Consider the following 22,741-nt stretch of genomic DNA (forward strand, 5'->3'; position numbering starts at 1 on the left):
CTTGTTGGGCATTATTTTATTTCTTTGGTTGGAGGTGTTTTTGTTTGTTTGTTTTATTTTGGCGGGGTTTTTTTTGTGGGGAGCTTTGTTGGGGATATTTTTTAATTTGTTTGGTTGGGGATTTTTTGTTTTGCTTGTTTTATTTTTGGTGGGGTGTTATTGGCGAGGAGGAAGAGGGTAACCTGAGGTATTTGTTTTGATCTTGATACTCTGTAATGCTTTGAATGATTAAAGACTAAAACTGTGAAGGTGTGTCATCAAGTATTGGTGGTGTGCGTTTACCCTACAGTATAATTAATATATTTTAAAAAACGTAGGTAATGTTACTCTGGCTAGTTGATACTGTAAGGGATTTTTTGGGACTGTTTGCATTTGCAGTGCATATTTTGAGAGAGCTTTCAGAGTCCTGCTGCTGCAGCAGTCGCTGCTCAGCTGTGCAGGGCTCTGAAAGGCTGTCTCTGTTTGCAGTGTGGCGGAGCTGCTGGAGAAGCACGGCCTGCAGAAGCCGGTTTCCTTTGTGAAGGACACCAAGGACAGTGCAGAGGAGGCTCGGAAGCTGATGGTCAGGCTGACCAGGCACGCAGGTCGCAAGTTAGTATTCCCAGGGGAGTGGGGGACAGCAGGGGAAGGGCACTGAGGTAACAGAGCCTGCCTGCCTGCTTCCTGGCAGCAGGGAGCTGTGGTGTTCACCCTGCAGACAGTGTACATAAACACTTCTGTTGAGCTGATGATTAATGTCATTAGTGTTTTGGCTGCATTCTCCACCGTCAAAAATCTCTGCCTGCCTTCAAACCTGCTTTAGTATGTTAATGTGCCAGTAAACAAGCTTAAAATGCATACTCGCTGCAAAATACTGCATGATGATGAACTGTGAAAGTTAACATATTGTGAAAAAGATCCTGTAAGACCTGTTGAATTTTACTGAGAGTGTAGGATTTGTAAAATAATTCTTTGGTTTTTTGGCATGTTTTCTTGGAATCCTTGTAATAGGGTAATTTATTGATTTTAGGTATTGATTCTATCAGTAGAATATATTCCCAGTATAATTTTCCAATTTTTCTAGTTTAACTCATCTTTCATTTAACTTATCTTTCAAATGCATATGAATTTTTAAATGGCTCTTGGTATAAGCAGATAAAAATTTTGAATCATGGAAAACCAGTCATAACTGTGGGTGATTTGTCTTTTTTAAAGCAAATATATGCAACAGTTTATCCGTGATGGTAGAGTGTTATTTATATTTTTAGTAGTCTGAAAGCTTTTTAAGACCTTTAGAAACCTCACTTTAGAAAGATCAAGACAATGCCTCTGTAGGAAAAATGTTGATTTTTCCACTTCTGTTGGAGACCCTTTTGTTTTGCCAAAGTAAAAGCTAATGCCACATGAGAAAATCACTATTAGCTGGAGCTAGCTCATGCAATTTAAAAAAGGTCTTTTTTTTAATCTGAAAAGCTCAAGATAATGTCAAAAAACATTCATAGTGTTTTTACTGGTAAAAGTTTTGGTAGAGCACAAGAAGTTGAAGCTTTGTGGATAAGCAGAGATTCATAGATCCAGAGGGTCAAAAACCTGAATACCACTCAATTTTAAGAAACAAAATCAAGTTGCAGCTTTATTCTCCTGTGATTGCATTCCATTGATTAGTCCTTTGAGATTGCCTACAATGAACAGCAGTTTAATGAGCCTCAGTTGCTGTTACAGACTTGGTTTTGCCCTGCAGTTCCCAGATCAGCAGGAAGATAGCACTCCCAACTTCCTGATGTATCGTGGAACATTATCAAAACCTACTTGGGGGATTTTGAGAAAGATGGCTTAAATCCCTGTCTTATCCCACAGAAAACAAAAAAAAGAACTTTGAGTACTGCATTGTTTTCAAACCATTTTATCTCACAGATACTGTTTCAATAATAATTAATATTAAAAGCCTTCTGTCTTTGAATCACTTCTGGTTAAAATTCTAATTAAATATTGAAATAAAGTTTGAGAAAACTTATATTTTTGGTGATGGAAATCTACTGCTTTTCTTTGAAACTGTTGGAGAAGTGAGTGTTTAATTTTAAAAAATGTTTGTAGGCAACCGTCCATTGGTGAGACGCAGTGGAAGGAATTGCTCCAGGATATGTTGGACATGCAGCAGAAAGTGTATAGGTGCTTACATTCAGATACTTGCTATGAGGTGAGTTTTTTGTCTTCTTACTGGCTTATGTCCCAAGTAAGCTACACATTCTTATTTCATATTGTTGTTCACAGGTGTAAATACATTTTTCTGTGTTATTACTTGGTTGTCTACTGCCTTTTTTTCCCCCAGTATTTTATTTAAGTAAAAAATTTCTGGTGTTTATTCATTTTGTCTAAAGCTCCTCTAATAAATACCATGTATATCTTTTATTAAAATTCAACTTTTTAGAAAGTTGAGTCAACTTTGTGAGATTTTCTTACATAGCCTGTAATTCTGTGTACAAATGTATTTAGCAATAAACACTCCAGACTAATGAAAATTAAATGTTATCTTCACTCAAGCATTTCTTAAACATGGAGTTCTGGTTTGATGATATTATCCAAGATCATTATAGGATTATGGACTTTCTGCTGCTTGCAATTGAAGTAAAACTATGTGAGATGAGAAATCTAATTTGAATGAAGGTAAAAACCCTTGCATGTGCATAAAGTCCAAACCAATGTCATTAGTATTTGCAAAAGATTGCTGCTAGACAGATGTAGAATTTGCTGTGACATATATTATTTATTTACATTTTCACTTCAATGTACTGCAATTTATTACAGATGCATTAGTATGTCACCTATAATTAGTGTTTATATCAATACAGAAGCAGGTTTTATTGCAGTTTACAGAATTAATTGCTTATGTCTACCCCTCTGATTAGCTCTTTGGAGAAGTTTTAAAAGCAAATCAGAAAAAAAAAAGAAGGAAAAAGACAATGCTATTCAACTTCTATATGAGAAAAATCACTCCTTTTCTGTAGTTGCATGGCTAGAAACACTGCAACACATTTAATAGCCATGATTTTGTGGTGGGCTACAATTTAGGGTACTTGAATTTTTTTGTAAGTGCATGTTAATAAATTGTTATACTAGAGCACTCTGCAAATAAGGCATTTGCTTTACTCAGATCTTAATGTAATTTTTCTATTAACATTATTATTTTTTAACTCTGAAACATGATTAAAAAAGAAACACAGTGAAGGGTTTTAGAAAAAAATATTATGTAGGAGTGCTGAAAATGCTTTGAAATGTAGTGCTGTCATATGCAATTATACTTTGATGACTTCAAAATTGATAAATTGATGAGGCAGTAAGGATTTGCAATCCCATGTGAGGTTTGGCTATTTTTTAGCATGATGCTTGCTCTCTTCTTTTTCCATGCATAGTGAATTCTGTCTCCTTGGCTTCATAAATTTTGAGAGAGGTAAATGTTCTGTGTGTGATCTTTGAGGGGGAAGAGTCAGCTACGATATTTTGCATCTCTTGCTGTTCCTTGAGGCTTGATATGTTGTAAAATGGAAGATAATCCACTTGTGTGATGTTCTTTTAGAACCACTGAATTGTTTTCCTTTCCCAGAGCATGAGATGGTTTGGAGAGGGTCTTCCTAGAAAAGAAGTGTCTTGAAATAAAGTATGATTGGATAGAATGCTAAATAGTCTCCTTCATGCCCTCTTTACCATGAAAGGTTGGACCAGATGATCTTTTGAGATCCCTTCCAACCTTGGCTCTATGATTCATTTATCCTCTTGAATTTGTTACGAACTTTTAAACCTTTGATAAAGGCCATATTGCTGCAGCTGTGATATTTCTGAAATGATTACCTTTTTTGTTCCTTTTCATTAGCACAGTAATGACTGTGCTCAAGAAAAAAATAATTTTTTTAAGGAATTGAGGTTGAGTGTCTTAAATTGGGCAAAATTCCTACCTTGAAATAAATCAGGTGTTTTGTGGCAGATGCTGCATTATATGAGTTTGCATTCTTTGAAGATAGTCTTGATTGAAATTTAAAGAACATCTTATATACTCAGCTCTAAATAATTTTAGTTACTTTAGGAATACAAAATTTCTTCTCTTACATTTTTGGTTTTAAGGTCTTAATAATGAACTACCCTTTCAGATTCTTACATTGTATTAATACCTGAGAATGTAGGTATATTTTGGTGTCTTACGTCATACTGTAAAAAGACAATTGATATTTTTTTTTAACTTCCAGTAAATAGAAACTAGCCACTAATTAATTTTAGCTTTTCTTAAGTGCATTGTAGAAGTACTTCCCTTGGTAGAAGTTAGATTTTCTGCTTGGACTGAGTATATTCTTTTGATTCAAATATCCTTGTATTCTAAGGGGTTAATGCCATACAATACAGATAAGCTTATTTGAAGCTACTGCTCCTGCAGGTTTTTAAATTACTGTTCTTTCTTTTAGATATTCACCGAAAGTCTCCTATGCTCAAGCAGTATCGACAATATCCACCTGGCTGGGCAAATGATGCACTGCAGTGTTTGGTCAGTGGATCTACCAAGTTCATCAAAAGGGAAGCCACAGTACCGAGTCAGCTATGCCAGAAGCATTGAACTGGTTTTGGCTGCTGGTAGAGAATATTTCAATTCTTCAACCAGTTTGACTGATAGCTGTATGGAATTGGCCAGGTACCTTTACAACCATCATATGCATAAACACAACTGATGTAATGTTGTCATAGCATTATTTGCTAGTATCACTCCCCCACCCAGTCTTCTGTTGGGAATCTTTCTCATAAGCAGGCTCTGGAAATACAGAGTAGTGTTGCTTTTAATGCAAGGAGTTTAAAGATGCCTTTAATGCTTAAGGGTTTTGTGACCAGCTTTTCTCTTAGGGTTTTATGGTGATATTTCAAAATACATTTAGCTCAAATACTTGCTATGAATTGTGTGACCCTGTGGTTATTCTGTTTAGTAACGTGTTTTGGTCCTCCTCTGATTTACCTTCAATCAGTTTTTTCATGGTAACTTAACTTGAGTTTCTGTGAGTGATTATCATGGGTAGGTCTCCTAGTAGCCTTTGTGTATGAGTTGGTTTACGTGGAATGTATTTACAGAATCACTAGGGTGGAAGAAGCCTTTAAGATCATCAAGTCCAACCCATGCCCTAATACCTCAGCTAAACCATAGCACTGAGTGCCACATCCAAATTATTTTTAAACACATCAGGGATGGTGACTCCACCACCTTCCTAGGCAGACAATTCCAGCTTCTCTGTAGTTCTTTTATTCCACTCCTATTTTAATCTTGAGCCTGAAATATTTGTCAATATGCCTGAAAATTCTGCTGGATTCAGATGGGATTTTCAGCTAACATGCAATTTTGTTTTTGATTTAAAATGTTTATTAATTAATGAGTGGAGAAAAAATAGGGCAGACTGGACAAATCAAATATTTTCCTAATCTAACGTGTATGGTGAATTTAGCCATTTAAAATGAGATGAGTTGCCATCTGGACGAGCTCAAGACATGAAGCTCATAATGTTCATGAAGTTCAGCAAGACCAAGTGCTGGTGCTGCAGCTGGATCTGGGCAACCCCCTCTGTTACTCCAGGCTGGAGGATGAGCAGATCCAGAGCAGCCTGGCTGAGAAGGACTCGGGGGTGCTGTGGGTGAGAGGCTGGACATGACCCAGCCATGTGTCCCTGCAGCCCAGAAAGACAAATGTGCCCTGGGCTGCATCCAAAGCAGCGTGGGCAGCAGGGGAGGGAGGGGATTCTGCCCCTCTGCTCTGCTCTGCTCTGCTCTAGTGAGACCCCACTTGCAGTGCTGCATCCAGCCCTGGGTTCCCAGCACAGGAAGGACATGGATCTGTTGGAGTGAATTCAGAGGGATGAAGCACCTCTCCTGTGAGGAAAATCTGAGGGAGTTGGGATTGTTCAGCCTGGAAGAGAGAAGGCTCTTGGATGACCTAAATGTGCCCTTCCAGTACCTGAAGGACACCTGCAAGGAAGACAGAGAATGACTTTTTACAAGGGCATATAGTGGGACAAGTAGTAATGGTTTCAAACTGGAGGAGAGTAAGTTAATTTAGATGTTTTAAAAAAAATCTTTACTGTGAGGGTGGTGAGACACTGGATCAGGCTGTCCCCAGTAGTTGTGGATGCCCCATCCCTGGAAGTGTTCAAGGCCAGGTTGGATAGGGCCTCTTGAGCAACCTGGTCTAGTGGGAGGTGTCCCTGCCCATGGCAGGGGATTTGGAACTAGATGATGTTTAAGGTCCCTTCCATCCTATGGCCATTCTATGATTCTGTGATTTTGCATATTGATTTTCTTTGTTCAATGTGTATTAGTAAAACTACATGTGACTACACTGTACCAGAATGCAGCTTGTATTTAAAAAAACTATCTAAAAGCTTATTATGAGAATATATTATCCATGTGATTTAAAAACTCTATTTAGAATAATGTGCTCTTAATAATTTCATGCGTTAATTCACCTTCAGAGGAATTTAGTGGGGTTTTTTGTTGTTTTTGAATAAGCTTTGTTTTATTTTTTGTACCTAGTTGAGAAAACTGAATTTGTGACAATGACTCTTAGCGTTTCACTTCCAGTCAACTTTTTACAGTGTTTTGCTTTTCTAACTTCTACTATATGGCAGTACCAAAGCACTGTAGTGGTAGGAGAAATAGTTCTCAAAATAATTATGTATTTAAGTACATATACCTTCAACATAATCTATAAATACATTGCAGATCTGAATTCAGGAGGGTTTAGGTGATGTGCTTATAACAACCAGTTGAAGGCAATACCAAAATAGAAATTTGTTAAAACATTTAGCCAGCTATAAGAGTTAGACTGTGTCAAACACCTCCCATGTGCATTACAAAAGCAGTGAGTATTCTGACATTTCATAAGCACAGTTAATTATTGATGGTCGTTGTTTTGTTTTGTTTTACTCACCAGTTAACTTTTCTCCCAAGTTTAACTTTAAATGTTTTCATCAGACTTCAGAAAAATGTGTTTTGTTCTAATTTAGGTGCTGTCTACAACTCATTGAAGACAGTCCGAGTGCTGTTCAGGAGGAGTTGGACCTCATTCGTGCTCTGGGTTACCTGGAAGAGTTTGGTGTGAAAATATTACCGCTGCAAGGTACTGCTTAATTTTATTCTTTATATGATTATTTTAATCATAGCACACTTATGTAATAGTGACTATTTCTCATGCATATTTATGCCTATAATTCAAGTAAAGAGTCCATATACTGCCTCCAAGCAGTTTACAGGCACATATAAAAAACTATATTTTTAATAGAATTTTTTAGCTTGTGAGGTAAGAACAATATTTGCATATGGTGTCTTTGTTTTTTGACTTTTAGCACAACTTTAAAATAGAATATCAAGTATATGAAACTCCTGGTGATTGAATAGAAATTGAGCTCATCTTTTATTTACCAAATAATCTGCACTTGGCTGTGTGCTTTAAAATAACAGGTACGAGAGATGTACTTCATGTCAGGCAGTGTTCATTTCTCCACTGGGCTGTTTCATTGTGGAGTATATAAAACCCAATGACAGTGGAAGTGAACTTTTACAAGGTATTTCTTCTGATGATGTGCTTAAAACGAAATCTTTTGTAGCTCCAACTGCAGTGGAACAGAAAGTTGTTGGACAAAGGTTGGAAAGAAGTTATGATTATGTACAATGAAATTGCATGAATCCTACTCATGGAACTGGCAGAGATGAGCACTAAGCCGTGAGATGTGCTGATGATAATGTTTCGCTTCTGGCATTGTGCAGAGAAATACTGGGATTTATGGAAAGCACTTCTGGTGCTTTCCATATCATGGAAAATGAAGTAGATGTTCTCAGCAGCTGTTGTTACATTACTTTGGTGTTCTCTTTTTGTTCTCTTTTTTCCCAAGTATTTATTCAAGTGAATTGATGCTCCAAATGTTATAATCAGAAATCTTAACATTTTTGGACTAAGAGTGTCTGATTTTTAGATCTTGCAGTATTGGTCTGTTGATTTCTAGAGTAAAATTATTTTCCAGTCTGTTTGTTCTGCCTGTAAAAAGGTACATGTATTTTCTTCAACTTTTTTTGATGTGGACATGGAGATATCATTTAAAAAAAGGAATGACATAATGCTGCATTAACAGAATGTGTAATACTACTGATCTAGATTAATTAGAATATGTGAAATCATGCATGTAATTTCATTAATGATCCTGACATCCTTGCTTCAGTATCTTTCATGTAAATCAAATTAATCTAATAAGATTAAAATTATGTTTTCAAGTTTTAATGAAAGCCTTTAAATGATCTGTTACTTTGATAGAATGTCATTAAAGTAGCACTAAGGATCAGCTGTTCTTGCAGCAATAGTCTTTTAGCAATAGACTTTTATTTGCAGTTCTGTGTTTAGTTTTCTGTAGATCTTCCCCCACTTCTATTTTAGCAAAATTAACAGTTTAAGTTTATGAACTACCATTATGCTATGTTGTAATAAAATCTAGTTTAAAGACTCCGTATTAAAATAAAATGTGAAGACAAATCCATCTTTAAGTGTTTGACCCACAGTATTGTATCAGATTACTTTTAGTTATATAATGTATTAAAAATTCCTGCTTAAATAATCAGTGACTGAAAACATTTTCTTGCTGAATACTAATATATGCCTGTGATAGAATATTAAAAATGAAACTAAAAAGATGACCTTTTCCTGCTCTTCCATTCTTATTCATTTTAGTCTAATTTCCAGAATTAACAGTTTTCATTATACTAATATGTCTTTGCTCTTATTTAGAGGCCTAATATCCTGTTTTAAGCCCAGTATGCTGATGCAGAGTTTATCCCCATGCAGCCATTCACTCTTACTGAGTGTTAAGTGGGGTATCTGCATGCTGTTCCTCTGTGTTCTGAGAACTTGCATAGTATGAAAGCATCACCTTTTAGAGCAGCAGCCTGAAGTTAGCCACCCACTAATGAGCTAAATAGAGCACTCGAATCAGTTCATGATATTAAATGATGCAGTTAAAATAGTTGTTTAATTCTTGGTAAATTTTTTTTTTGAAACACAGTACTAATTATAAGCTGCTCAGGATATGGTTGAAAGAACCTGGTGATTTGCAGGCTATCCTTCCACTTCTTCAGGAAATTTTTAAGTGAATTAAAAAGAGCTGAAGCGTTTGCTAATGACAGTTCTTTCAGTCTGCATGATGTATCTTGTCCATGCTAAATAAATGAAATCTTAGTTGCAACGTTCTAAACCAAAGTTAATGCCTGTATTAGCAGTCTTATGGGATATTGCAAAAATTATAATTTAAAAAAAAAAGTATAAAGGTATATCAGTTAATTGTACGCATTTTAAAAGAGTGAATGTGAAAACATGAAACAAAAAAGAGTTTTTATTCAGGTCAGTTCTCTCTCTTTGCTCCCTTCACAGCCTGACTTGCTAATGATTGGAGCTGGATATATCCTGTGTTGTTATTTTAACTTTTCTGTTTACAGGTATAATTGAGGATCTGCATGCAAGCAGCTTTGAGCTGGTTTTCAGATTGTGTTTGCATTCTTATATTCCCCAGCAGCCCTTCTGTCCTGTGCTGTTTGAGCAGGAACACAGCAGTCAAGTTCATTTGTGCAGTCTCTAAACCAGTTCTCCTTTCAACAGTGCGTTTGTGCTCTGATCGACTCAGTCTCATCAAGGACTGTCTGGCTCAGATGTCGACAAACTATAAACAGCCTGCTAAGCTCCTGGGACTGGCAAACCTGCTGAGGGTTGCAGGTGAGCTGTGCTAATAATACACTGAACTGCAGTGCAATGAACATTCATGTTATGCTTTAGGATATTGGAGGTGATCGTTAGAATACGCGTTCAAAGATACCACTAAAAAGTCACCTGGAAGAGTAGTCATTGGGGAGGAATGAGGCATTTCACATGAGGGGAAAATTTCATATGTAAAACAGCTGAAATGGTCAGCTGCTACATTCTGCTAATACCTGAAATAAAAAAAATGCCTTATCCAATCTAGAGTTGGAGTAAAGGCTGATTTCAGATTGGAGGAGTTGTGGCTGAGAATATCTTGTTTTACAGGTAATTGGTAGGGAATTTGCTGAAATTACTGTGACTGCTATTACCTCTGTCAAATAAGGTAGCCTGATTTAATAATAGTTTCATTTAAGATACAGGAGGAAAAATAATCTGTAAAGCATGAATTTTAGCTGTTACACTTCAGTCTATGCTGCATGTATCTCCTTTGGGCACTAAAAATAATGCATTCAGTTGAGTATTCATTTGAAGAGCTGAACATCTTCAAAGATTGAATCCTGAGGATATTAGGAGAATTTTTTTATGGCTTTTTTTATGGCCCACCCAAAGTATCTGCCTTTTGATTTTTTTTTTAGTTTTGAAAAATACTTAATCAGTGTAGCTGTAAACACCATACTGCTGTATCTTTAGGCTGTAGAAATAGAATATAGAAATATAAAATATTTTATATTTTATGGTATGGCATATAAAATCAATGCATTCCAGCTTTGTTACTAAAACATGCCTGGCTAATTCTTTTCTCCCTCTCTATTTGTTAAATCGTTTAAGATTTTTTTTCTCACGTTTTCGTGAGGCTTAATACTGGCTATTTTTTGCATAGTATTATCAATAGGAAGGGAGATCCTTGAGACAGTTGTGTGAGGTTGAGAACAGAGGTATGGAAATTAGGCTGTTGACCTCCCAGGATGCCTTGATCCTAAGGAAAGGAGTCACAGGAAATGTCCTCACTCTGGTCAGCACAACGCTGCTATGTGAAAGGTGGAAGAGGGGGTGGGATGGTACCATGATGAGTAGCTGGATCCAATCTACATATTTAACATGTAATCCATAAAACATTTTGAGTGACAGTTGTAACTTCTTTTTCTTTGCTTGTAAGGCTTTTGGGGAAAAAAGAAAGTCTCCCTTATTGGTTCATATGATAAGTTTACTGTACTGCTCTTTCTTTCTCTTCTCTGCTTTGTCCTATGCAGATCAAGTTAAAATCCGTGAATTTTTCTTAATATTCTGGGTTCTTTGTGCTAATGTTGCTGATTTTTGTTTTACCTTCTTTTTAAATCTAAGTGATTTGCTTTGTGTGAAAGAAGGAAAAACAGTATCCAGAGAGGTTCTATAAAGGTTTGTCCAGCAATGTTATCCTAGTGCCTTGGCTGTAGGATTTACAGTGCCCTCGTATGTACCTTTGAAAAGAGATCAGACTCGTGGCTCCCATCTCTAGAGACTGAAAGATGGCAGTCCCTGCATAGTATGTAGAGAACTTGTGGGAATTTGTATGGAGTTCATTGATACAGTAGTGTCTGTGTGCTAGTGTTATAATCACAGTGACACCTACTGAATCACCACTGAAAAGAGAGATTTAATATGTATTTAAGATGATCATACAGATGATGAAATGGCCCCCCAGTTCTTCTCTTCCATGCACTTACCAGGCTAGAGAAAACCAGAAGATGAATGTGTGAGATGGTTAATTTTTAAACAGATGAATGATTTAAAAACTACTACTTACTCTACTGGTGACATATTTACCTTGCAACTGTTGGGCTCTCTGACTTTAGTGGTTAACCTTGGGAGTAATGCTGAGGTTGCTCCTATGGTAAGTTGGGAATTTTACTAGTAAAATTATATTTCAAGAGTGAGTCTTGGTAAGGAATACACTATTTAGGCATTTTTCTCTTATGCTAAATATACAAGTAACTTGGTCACTTTCAAAGTAATATTTTGCTTATAGAATAACATTAATTTATCTGAAAGGATAATACAGCAAGACAATATTTTCAGTAGTGACTTTCTGTGGTGGGGGATGTGAGGTGTTTTTTAAATTTTGTTTTACATACATAGTTGTAAGATTTTTTGATTAAAAGCTGTTTCACTGTCACTGAAGGATAACTAGTTGTATTGCTTATAATGGAAAACTGTCATCTGTAGAGAACATTCATTTATGAGTAAGATACAGATTTGGTACGAGAATGCCATAGTTGTGAATTTTATCTAAACCTAATTGTTGTAGGAGATGGTCCATTGAAAACAGATTTATTTAATTTTAAGAAACTCAGTATTTTTTAAATATACTTGTTTGCTTGTTTTTCTGGATTTGAAAGCTGTAAATGGCATACCACTGTTACTGCAAAATTTTTGTGCCTGACTCTCTAGCCCATTGACAAGTATCCACAAGATTAGCCAGCAGCGTACAAAAGAAACATGATTGTCATCGTTTCAAAGCATGCATGTAAATACAATATTTTCTCCATTATTTAAGAAAGGCTGCAGAGCGTTACTCTTTGGTCCTCTGTGTACCTCTGATGAGTGATGGAATAGGTGACCTTGCACTGAATTTAAAGTCTTAGAATTTGAGTAGCTAGGTTATTAATACCTTTTAAAACAGCTTTTAATTGTAATGCTGGGATAGCCTTAATCATAGTCTGTAATGAGGAGCACTGTGTAATTTGATGGTAGAGATTAAAAACATAAATTGAAACTGGACATGTAGAAATGGTATTTATCTATCTGTCAACTTGTAATTTAAGTTACTGAGTTACAATGAATTATTAATATTAATTAATATTATTAATACTGTTTTTAATATGGTGAAGAGTTATATTAGGACTGGGTAGCCCTGTTGTGTGATAACAAACACTAGTATTATTCCACAAATTACTTTATAGACAAAAGGGCAGATCCTGCATACAGATTCTAAGATTTTTGAATTAGCATACTTTAAATTTGATATTAGAAAAGGTAAACCTTCCCTGCAGTTTTAGAATGGATAGTCTTTGTTTGCAGGTGTGAAACTACGGGGAAAGGATATTGTGATTTCTAACAGCTTCTGTTGAAAGCAAATGGTTTTGTTGAGATATTTTGGGATAGGTCTGGATTTTGAAAAAGAGGATTGAGCTTTACAGACTTAATGAAGAATTAGATAAAATGATGCCAGGAGAAAGATTTGATTTTTGTCCTTAATTGGTTTTCACTGCTTACACAATTACCCTGATCTATGAGCCACCTTTGCTGTGTAAGAAGTTCTGATTTTGTCCTCTGGAACATACTTACTGGTATTGGTTATGCTTGTTTGAAGTTGTAGGTCCCTTCTGTTCAAAATCCACTTTGTAGAGTGTTGTCTTGTGTTTTGTCTGCTCAGTGGAGAAGTTTGTTTCAGTATTTTCCCCTCTTTGCTTCCCCTGCCACTCCACCCTGTATAATTACTGATTGGAAAGACCTGCTTGCTACATCTGTCCATGTCTATATAAATTTTTATGTGTGTCCATATACAGCATAAAGTGTATGCTGTGTTTATTATATGTAATAGATAGCCTATAAAATCTTAATAACATACATATTTTAAATTTTAAAAGAATACATTTCTTGTGGATGCAAGGGTAGATTGCACAGGGTCATTATTAAGGAGCTTTGTGAACTATGTATTCTGAATACGGTTTGCTTTGAGAGCAACACTGAAAATTAGTAATAGAATTTATATTCATACTTATCAGAGTTAAAATCTTTCTTAGGTAATGATTTATCAGCTAGCTTCTTAATTCCTTAAAAGTATTTGATTAATTACAGTGAACTCTACTTAAGCCTCATGTCACTACCTCTGTAAAGTAAGCCCACAACTGTTCTTAATTTCACAGATGGGTAAAGTGAGTGAGGAAGAATGTGCTCAGCATGACAGCCAGAAAATCTGCACATGCTCAGGGAGCTGGAGCTGTTCTGTGTCTTGCAATCCTCACTTAATTTGTGCTCTTTGTTAAGAATGGGTGTGACAAATTCATGTTATGCAATTACTTGAGTAGATGTGTGCAAAAAAAAAAAAAGTGGGAAGAAAGCTTCTGTATCAGAAATCAGGAGCATCCTCTCTACTCTTGCTGTATGTCAAAAAGATCTACTGAGTGTTGGTCATTATTTCCTTTGTCAGACTCTCTAGAAATGTCTCCATTATTCCCTTTTCTCTATGGTAAATTTATTTAATTTTAATATCCATAAGTGAATCTATTAGCTTTAGGCTTTGCTGAGATTCCTTAGTTAAAGTTTATTTTTGAAATCTATTGATCTTAACATTGACTTTCTTGCATTTGGAATTAACAATGTAGATGGCTTCTGATCTCCTAAATCTAGGCGACATGGAATTTCTGAAGTACAGTGTTGATATCTTTTGACTTCTAAGTTTTAATGGCATGATTTAATTCGGGATAATGTTATTTTATCCACTCAAAAATAGCATGCATCTTACCCAAGGTATTTCAGTAAGCTTTTTTCATTATATAATCCAGATTGGATCCAAGCTTTTAAAAAGTATTTCAATATCTTTTAATTCTCAAGGGAAAAAAAATTCTACTATTTCTGAGCTTTCTTGTTTTTTCTCTCATTATTTTTATTATAACCTCAGAATCATCTAGGGAATCATCTAGGGTATCCCCTTCCACTTTCCAGTTTCTGAATTTGAGTCTGTCAGGTGTTACCATTAACGTTTGAAGCAGAATTACTATGTAATATAATCAGGTCACCATTTGAAGAATTTTGTCATTTCTATCTTGGTTTTAAGTCATGGATAGCTGTCAGAATGGCAAGGGAGACAATTTAGACTTCAAAACTTTTCCTTTTATGAGACTTTATTATTAAAATACCATCAAATGATATGTTTACAAAGCTGAAGCAGTGAGTTTTTCTATACCTGCATAGAAGATGATGACTAAACTGCAGCAGTGAGCATTATCAGTCACTGCATGGTTAATGAAAGGTGTGTGGAAAATGGCTTCCCTCAGGGATTCAAGGAATAACACTGGAGCCAGTGATTGTTCTCTGCCATAACAGTGAGTGCCAAGGTAATGGAAATGTTAGTGAGTTATTCTTTTATTTTCACACTTGTGCTTTTTTAAAACATGCAGAGTTGTATTCTCCTGCATCAAAAGTCCTTGGCTGAAAAATTGGGGATGGGGGACCTGATACCATACAGCTGCTCAAACACAGTTAAAGAAACCATTCCTTGATCCAAATGTTCTTCCTTTCTTTCTTTCAGTCCCACTCATTTTTAAGTGAGCATAAATAGCAGTGATTATTTTGCCTGAAATCTGAGGGATAATAGTTTGATTGTTTCTCTTGACTTTCCTTTGTGTCTGCTACTTAGTCAGATCTCTCTGTAAGAAGTCAAGCTGTCAGGGTGAAGTGGGCATCAGGAGTGGCAAGTACGTGTCCCTTGCTCAGAGAAATGACAGTTCACATTTAGCTTGTGAGGATAGAAGCATCTCTTTGTCATCTGTAATTGCTTTTGCCCGAATGAGAGGTTCCCAGGTTCCAGAGGGCATAATTTTGCAACAGGAGAGCCTTGAATGTGATTAATTTGCAGCATTGAGTGCTGGCAGTATATTGAGCAGGAGGCTGGAAGATAAAATGATGGGAAGGTAACCTGTTCTCTCAGCTGAGTTAGTCGTGATGTGCAGGGATTAGGGGAGCCTTGATTGAGTTCAATAATTAGGGTAACTTCACTTGCCTGAATGTCATTGTACTGCAACTGCTACAGCTTTCCTTTTGAGAAAGCTTTAAAAAGAAATTTACTTTGTCCATGGTGATGGATCTGCAAAGTGGAGCTAAAAATAACAGCTATGCAATTTAAGAACATGTACTCCTTAAATGGTTTTTGAAACTGGATCTGTTTAACCTTCTGAAATATTTGCATTTCACAAGTTGTAGTAATACAGTTTCATAAACCAGTGCCCTTTTCAAATTACTGTAACAACACTGACTGCATAAAATTGCTTTTAATAATAGAGGAGAAGCATGAGCAAGAAGCTTGCATTTAAAAATCCACTTGTTTTTATTCTAAAAATTCTTTCCTTAAATTAATAGTTTATTTTTTCTGTGCATGTTTTGTCACCTTCTCATAGAGTGCATGGATGTACATAGCATTTTTAGCACGAGACTGGACAAACTAATGCCAGCAAATTGTTCACTCTAAATTGAAAAACGCTTAAAAATATATAGATTACTGGTAAAGGGTGACAGTTATAAATGGTATTTGTATTGACTATAAGTGGCTTTGAGATGGAGATGAGCTGTCTCATTAGATTTTCATCTGTGAATGCTGATGTATTAAAATTGAGGTCAGGACATTTTTCTACAAAGATTCTTGATGAAACTTTAGTCAGAAGACTTCAATAGTATCTAAAGTCTAACTTTTGATTCATAACTAGTGGAAGAGGCATTGTCCAGAAGGTCTGGTGACTGAGATGGATGTGATATGGAAAAATTAGTTTCGGTTCTACTCACTCAATTTATGAGGTGACAGATTTTTAAATGCTTACATTTTCTGCATCTCATGCATTATTTGGAGCCATAAAGTGGCAGTTTAAAATGGGTCTCATATCTACAATATGATAAGAAAACAAACATTTCAATTCTTTTCTTCTATTACAGTACAAAGACTATTTTTTTCAGTGTCAGGATTTTGATTTATATGTCACTTAGCTTAAATATCAGTTTTGATCCTTTGGCCAACACATAAATACAATTTTCAAAAACTTCCTTTTTTTTTAACCTTGTCATAAGATGCCAATTGGTTTGGGGTTTTTTGCAAGCTACAGTGCCAATGTTTTTTTTTAAATACTAGCTCCTTTTATTGTTTCTTTCAGGAAAACACAGGCAATTTTATTTTTGTTTCAGTTTCAAGAGGAGCTTTTCAGGTTGTGGTATATAGTTAATTCTTAAGAAATAAAGTGGCAATCTTAAGTTGACCATTAATTCCAATTAACTAATAAAAAGTTTGATTTTTTTTTCTTACAGGAGATGATCAGATGGAGAGAAAAGGTCAAGTTCTAATCCTTTTAGTGGAACAGGCTCTCAGTTTCCAGGACTACAAAGCAGCTAGTATGCATTGCCAGGAGCTCATGGCCACAGGTGAAGTAAATAAATAAATGGTGCATGAGGTGATGGAGGTGGAAATCTGAGTTCTGACTTTTGTCTTACTGTGAGGTGTGGTACTTCAGATTGTTCCATTTCATTTCAAAATAGCAGTTACATCTTGTTAGTGGAAGTGCACTGGCATTGAATAGAGACACAAACAGCAAATACTGCATGGAATAAGTGTTTACTGAACTACTGGATGTGTAACCTCAGGGAGCTTTTCTGAATGCCTCTGGGAACAGCAATTTCTACTTCTTTCTACACTGTAGCCTCCTCAGACAGGTAAAACCTTGTGACTGCAGCTAGCAGGAATGTGCAGGTCTTTTAGAAGTCTACCTTTCTATCAAAACTCTAAAGATATTTATATATTTGTGCTATTTATATAATTTGTGTATGTGACAGTATGAGTGGTGGTAAGTGAAATACACGTGTCAAAATACTAAGGAAGATGGGATTTGTTTCTTTGGGTCTTTTTTTCTGCTTTGAGAATGAGGGGTGGAAATTCAATATGTATTGAGATTTTTCTAATATATCAAGTGTTACATATTTTGTGCTTTGGTTTTTACAGCCACTCCAGTAAGGTATTCAGTATCATGCACTGAAATAAATGAGGATTTTCTTATTGTAATATGTAAAAATACAGGATGTAAGCTTACAGATGCCTATTTTATTGTTATCTACAATATGATAAAAAATAGTCTTTTATGTATTTGGTCAGACTAAAGTTGAGCTACATCTCTGTTTTATGGAGCCTTTATGGTTCCTTTTTCAGGGGATGTTAAGCCTTGACAGAAATACCACATGCCCTCCTTTATCTCATCCAATAAGAACTGGGCAGCATCCTCCTTTCAGTTGTGATAGGCAGTGTGTTTTGTGTTTCCTTGTAGGCTATTCTAAAAGCTGGGAGGTGTGCAGTCAGCTGGGGCAGTCAGAAGGCTTCCAGGACCTGGGGATGCGCCAGGAGCTGCTGGCCTTTGCCCTGACACACTGTCCCCCCTGTGCCATAGAGGCGCTGCTGGCCGTCAGCAGCTCACTGCAGACACAGGTACCTGGCTCTGGAGCTTCTCTCATCAAAGTCCAGTCCCTACCAAAGTGAAGGGGACTTGGGCTCATTTTCAAGTTTGTTCCCTTAAGTTCTACCCTCCAGTATATTTATATTTGTTCTGCTCTGCTCTTCTACTTTCGCTGTTATATTTCAGCAAATCAGGTCTCTTTCTAAGCAGTTTTGTGTGATGAATTGGTTTCTGAAGTGGAAGTGCAGTTGTGTTTTCTATATTTAGTATTTTTAATTTCTTTATTGATTGCCTGATTTAAACATTTTATTTAAAAATGCAGTTGATGAAATTTTAAAATATTTTCCAGGTATTTATACTTTGTAATTAATCTTCATTAAATGTCCACATAAATGTGTATTAAGGGTTTATTCGATAATTTTTATGATTTTTACCCAATATGCAATGAAATTATTTTCTCACAGATTTCAGTGATGTAATGGTTTTAACAACTGCAAGAGGCTTTGTGTCTGAGCAATCTTTATTAACTCTGCAATGACTGACTTGATAGAATCACATGTTAGGTGTTGAGCTGATTGCAGTATATATGCAAGAACACGTAATTGTGGCATTTAAATACAACTTATGTCAAGGTGACATAGCAAAAGTTTTATTTGAAATTGAAGGGCAGTAATTTAGATTGTCAAAATGTTAAATTTCTGTTCACTGTAATTGTGGCTTGGCCTACATACTATGACTTGTTTGAGTTCATAGTTGTCTAAGAGTTCACAGTGTTCTTAGATTTGTAATTGTGTAAGAGAAACATCTTAGAGGTTTTTTTGACACAGAATGTAAGAATGGGGGAGAAGGGAGTCATAGCTACAGCACATGTGCAGCCTGATTAAGGCAGCTGCAAGTGTGTATGTAGCCTTTTGCTTAAAAAATCCCCTGAAAAGAAATGTCTGTGAGAATACAAGCAATGTGAGAAGGTGGAAGTACTGTGCAGAACTTCTGCTCACCAAATCACTGTCCTGTGGAACACATGTCTTAGTGGAGTTGCCCAATGCCTCAGAGTCTCAGTTCAGATAATGGAGGTTTTCATGCCATTTTTTTACTCTACATTGTACAGCACAGTACATAAAGTTAAAAAAAAAAAATCTTAGATTTTGGGAAAAATACTGCACAAAATTCGTGGAGAAGGGAAGGTCATTTTGTCTAGGGACTCCAACAGTGAGAGGATGTCAGAGATGCTGTGGTTTCTTCTTTGCATCTTCTCTTTCCCCCTTTTCTGACATGGAAGCCTTTACGTCAGTTTCTTGGGTTTTCTGTGAAATCAGTCATAATTCTTTCATTGGCTTATTTGCCTGGCAAAAGATAATATTTTTTATTTCATGTTTATAGATTCTTTATCAGGCTGTGAATTGCCAGTTTCTCCCTTCTGAAGGAGGTGAGAATTCAAGTATCTCTGGGCCTTCTTTGTTGATCAGTAAGGATACAGAGGTAAGTTTTAATGTGAATTTTAAAGGTAATAATAATAAAAGACTTCGTTCTACATTACTCTGAAGAATAGAATTTGAGTTTTTAACAACATCTGTCTGCTTGCTAGATAGAATGAGCAACATTAGACATGTAGTACTTTCTGTTGTTACATTAACTTAAAGGTTTTGCTTCTGTATTTATACTTTGTTCTGATTTTTAGTTGCTTCTTCCTACAGTCTTAGCGCCATTGAAAAAATGTGTAAGCCCAGAGGCAGGAAAAGTGCAAAAAAACTTATATTAAAATAGACATTTATCTTGGTTTAGTTTTTTTTAATCTGTCCCAGTTGCAAAGCAACAATTTTAAACCTGAAATACATATTTAACCAAAAAATGTTTTTTAATTAAACTTATTTTTCCCCTTAGTTCTGTGCATCATGAAGTTTATGACTTGTTACTTTATAATGTACATACATTGCATGTGAAATTATTTTTATGTGTAAGATCAGAAGGAACATTGAGTTCAGGCAGGAGAACAGGAAACAAGTCTTATTATTCTTTCTGCTTTTATATAAATTATTTTATGTCTATATGTGTACAGTTGCAAGTACTTTTGTCTCTTTAAAGAAGATGTAATTATTTACTTCTTTGTGAGAAAAGGAATGTTTTTCCCACTCTTTGAAGTGGAAAATTCTATATTTAATTTATCCTTTTCTCTCTGTTTTGTTTAATGAAATAGGTGAGTGATAAATAAATCTAGGGGTGAGGAGAGGGGATCAAGAGCCTTAAAGAAATACAAGAAAGAAGAGATTAAAAGGAGGTGGTGAAAGAGGGAAGGAAAGAATGAAAGAGAAGATTCATGTTGCATAGGGTGGCTTTTTGAGAAATTATGAGAGTTCCAGCCTCCTCAGAGAATATGTCCATATTTTATGTATGGTTTTTATGTATGAATATATGTGTATGTGTATGTGTGTGTTAATACACATGTGCATGTATATGTATGTATATGTAGGCATACATGTAGATGTGTGTATTTGCATATATATAAAATAAATGGCAGGAAGGTAAAATAGCACTACAAACAGAATTCAGAGGAAGAGGGCCAACATTTTGTGTCTGCCAGAATCATCAGTATGAAGGGCAGGTCTGTTTCACTGGCACATATGCATTTTATTTTCTGGAAATCCATAGATACATCTCTCTGAGTGGGAGGTTTTTAAGTAGATGTTAATAAAATTTATATGGGTGTGGATGCATATGTTTACAATATTTTAATGTCTATAAAAATTTGTCATGCATCACCTTTCATCTGCTGAAATACTGTATTGTGGCAGAACAATTAGGCATGCATATAAATGTTTCAAAAATTTATTCAAAGGTTTATCAGAGTTGAGTAAACTCACTAATTAACTTTGCTATCATTTCAGTTTGCATATTAGAAGCAATTTTCATTATGCTGGAGAATTGACATTCAAAAATTTCTCCAATACAGCTTTCATTTCCCCACCCCCTTAGTTGTGGTTGATTGTCTCTTTAGAATTTGAAGTAGGTAGACAATTGACCTGGCAAGTTTGTATGTTGCTGCACTGAGGTGTATTTTCTTTTTCTTCAGTAAGGCTCCTTGGCATGTCGTGTTTCCGACCGTTACACTAGGAAATAAAGTTCTGTATTTTTGATAATTTTTTTCTTTTGTTCTCTCCCAGTTGACTTAATAGGGATTCATAGCTTTTTTTCATTTCTTGGAATGACACAGGAGGAAGCATAGCCAAAAATTTACTCACTGTAAAACTTTGCCTTTGTTACAGACATCTGCAGTGTTAGAAAAGCAATATATTCAATAACTCAGTTTTTCTGACTTCACTGAATCCCATAACTGCAATCCTTGTAGTCACACTTTGTCTAATTCCCTGTGCTTCACCTTCATTGTCTTGCACAGAATTTTTGTTTCTTTAAAGAAAAAAAAAAAAGGATTTTTCTCCCTTTTCTTGTACTCCTTTCACTTTCACTTACCTCCTGATTAACTTACAGAATCCTTATTTCAGGGAATTGACAAATGGTTTTTCTCACTTACTGATACCTTTTCAAATTGATGCTCTAAGTGTAAGTTTTCTTATCCTGACTTGATTAAGGTCTGGCATACATGTGTTTGGGCATCCCTTTTTCTATTACATTCATACATTCAAAATACCTATCTGTAAGTATATCACTTTTGCTTTTTAAACTTCTGGTGACCTTTTTCTCTCCCTCTTACTTTTGTCTAGCATTGAATTATTAGTCTCCACTACCATTTCTTCCCTTATGTCAACCAACATCATCAGCTGGTCATACTCTTTCATCAGCTTTCTCTTGGTGAACTCTTCCCTAGACATTACTAATATAATTTCATTTTTATTCAATTTTTCCTCCAAACTATTTCCCCTAAAACTTGCAGAAATCTTGATAGGAGTCTATATATAGTCTCTGTAGTCTATATATATATCATAGACTGCTTAGAAATGGTTCATTTAATATTCCTCTCATGATGACTTCAGCATAACTTTTCTCCAGGTTTTTGGTGGTCCTACTCTAAAAGAAATTAATGAATGCTGTGATAAAGCTGCACGTCATTATTCTGTAGGAGCTAATGCATGTGCACAAGCTTTGTGTCAACTTCTCACTGTTGTTTGAACTCATGGAATCCATTTGAGAAGTTATGCTGTGGAAGCTATCGTGATTCCAATGTACCAGATTGTTTCTAAGCCAAATGTTAAGTTTCACCAATCCTCATCCTTCTTACTTCATCATCTTTTTTACTTGTGTGTGCTACAAATGCCTAAAAAACTAATCTTGTGCTTCTCAACCAAAATATCTTGGTGAGAAGATTAAGCTCTTGATTAATGAAAAGCCTTTCAGAATATTAATGATAAAATTATTAAATTCAAATAAAATGCTTAGACATGAGATGCTGTGTTGTGTATAAGCACAAAACAATATTAATCAGTTGCTTTGTAAGTGAGCTCTGAATTTATGAAATCTGCAAAATATTTAAATTATGTTTATATCTGTTATAAATTGTTATTTTTTACATATCTGAATATGGAAGCGTAATTACTGTTACATGGCACATCAACCCGAGAGAAATTAAGTTCAAAGTTTTATTTTTAAATGAACTCTTGATAGAAAAGCAGATGTATTTTCTAGACAATTTCTAGAGAAATTAATATGTTCAAATTATAAGAATTATTTTCTTAAAGGCTTCTTAAAGAAAAGAAAATTTTTGATTAACAGAGCTTTAGTGTCTGCTTTTCCAATTTTCCCAAGCACTATATCTGGGAAAAGACAGGATCTCTTAGAACATTTGTTTACATTAAATTGGTAGGTCACACAT

General features: G+C 35.4%; 1 protein-coding gene across 1 annotated transcript in view; it reads left to right on the forward strand.

The window, feature by feature from the left end:
* Positions 1 to 22,741, forward strand: part of NBAS (NBAS subunit of NRZ tethering complex) — a 161,429-nt gene that overhangs the window by 50,362 nt on the left and 88,326 nt on the right. The window contains exons 28-35 of the mRNA XM_066547200.1: positions 469 to 591; positions 2,074 to 2,176; positions 4,431 to 4,654; positions 7,005 to 7,117; positions 9,638 to 9,751; positions 16,787 to 16,900; positions 17,794 to 17,951; positions 19,300 to 19,398. Coding sequence (XP_066403297.1) covers positions 469 to 591; positions 2,074 to 2,176; positions 4,431 to 4,654; positions 7,005 to 7,117; positions 9,638 to 9,751; positions 16,787 to 16,900; positions 17,794 to 17,951; positions 19,300 to 19,398 — 1,048 coding nt within the window. The remainder of the gene's footprint in view (positions 1 to 468; positions 592 to 2,073; positions 2,177 to 4,430; positions 4,655 to 7,004; positions 7,118 to 9,637; positions 9,752 to 16,786; positions 16,901 to 17,793; positions 17,952 to 19,299; positions 19,399 to 22,741) is intronic.

Source organism: Molothrus aeneus, chromosome 3, assembly GCF_037042795.1.
Source record: "Molothrus aeneus isolate 106 chromosome 3, BPBGC_Maene_1.0, whole genome shotgun sequence".
NCBI lineage: Eukaryota > Metazoa > Chordata > Aves > Passeriformes > Icteridae > Molothrus > Molothrus aeneus.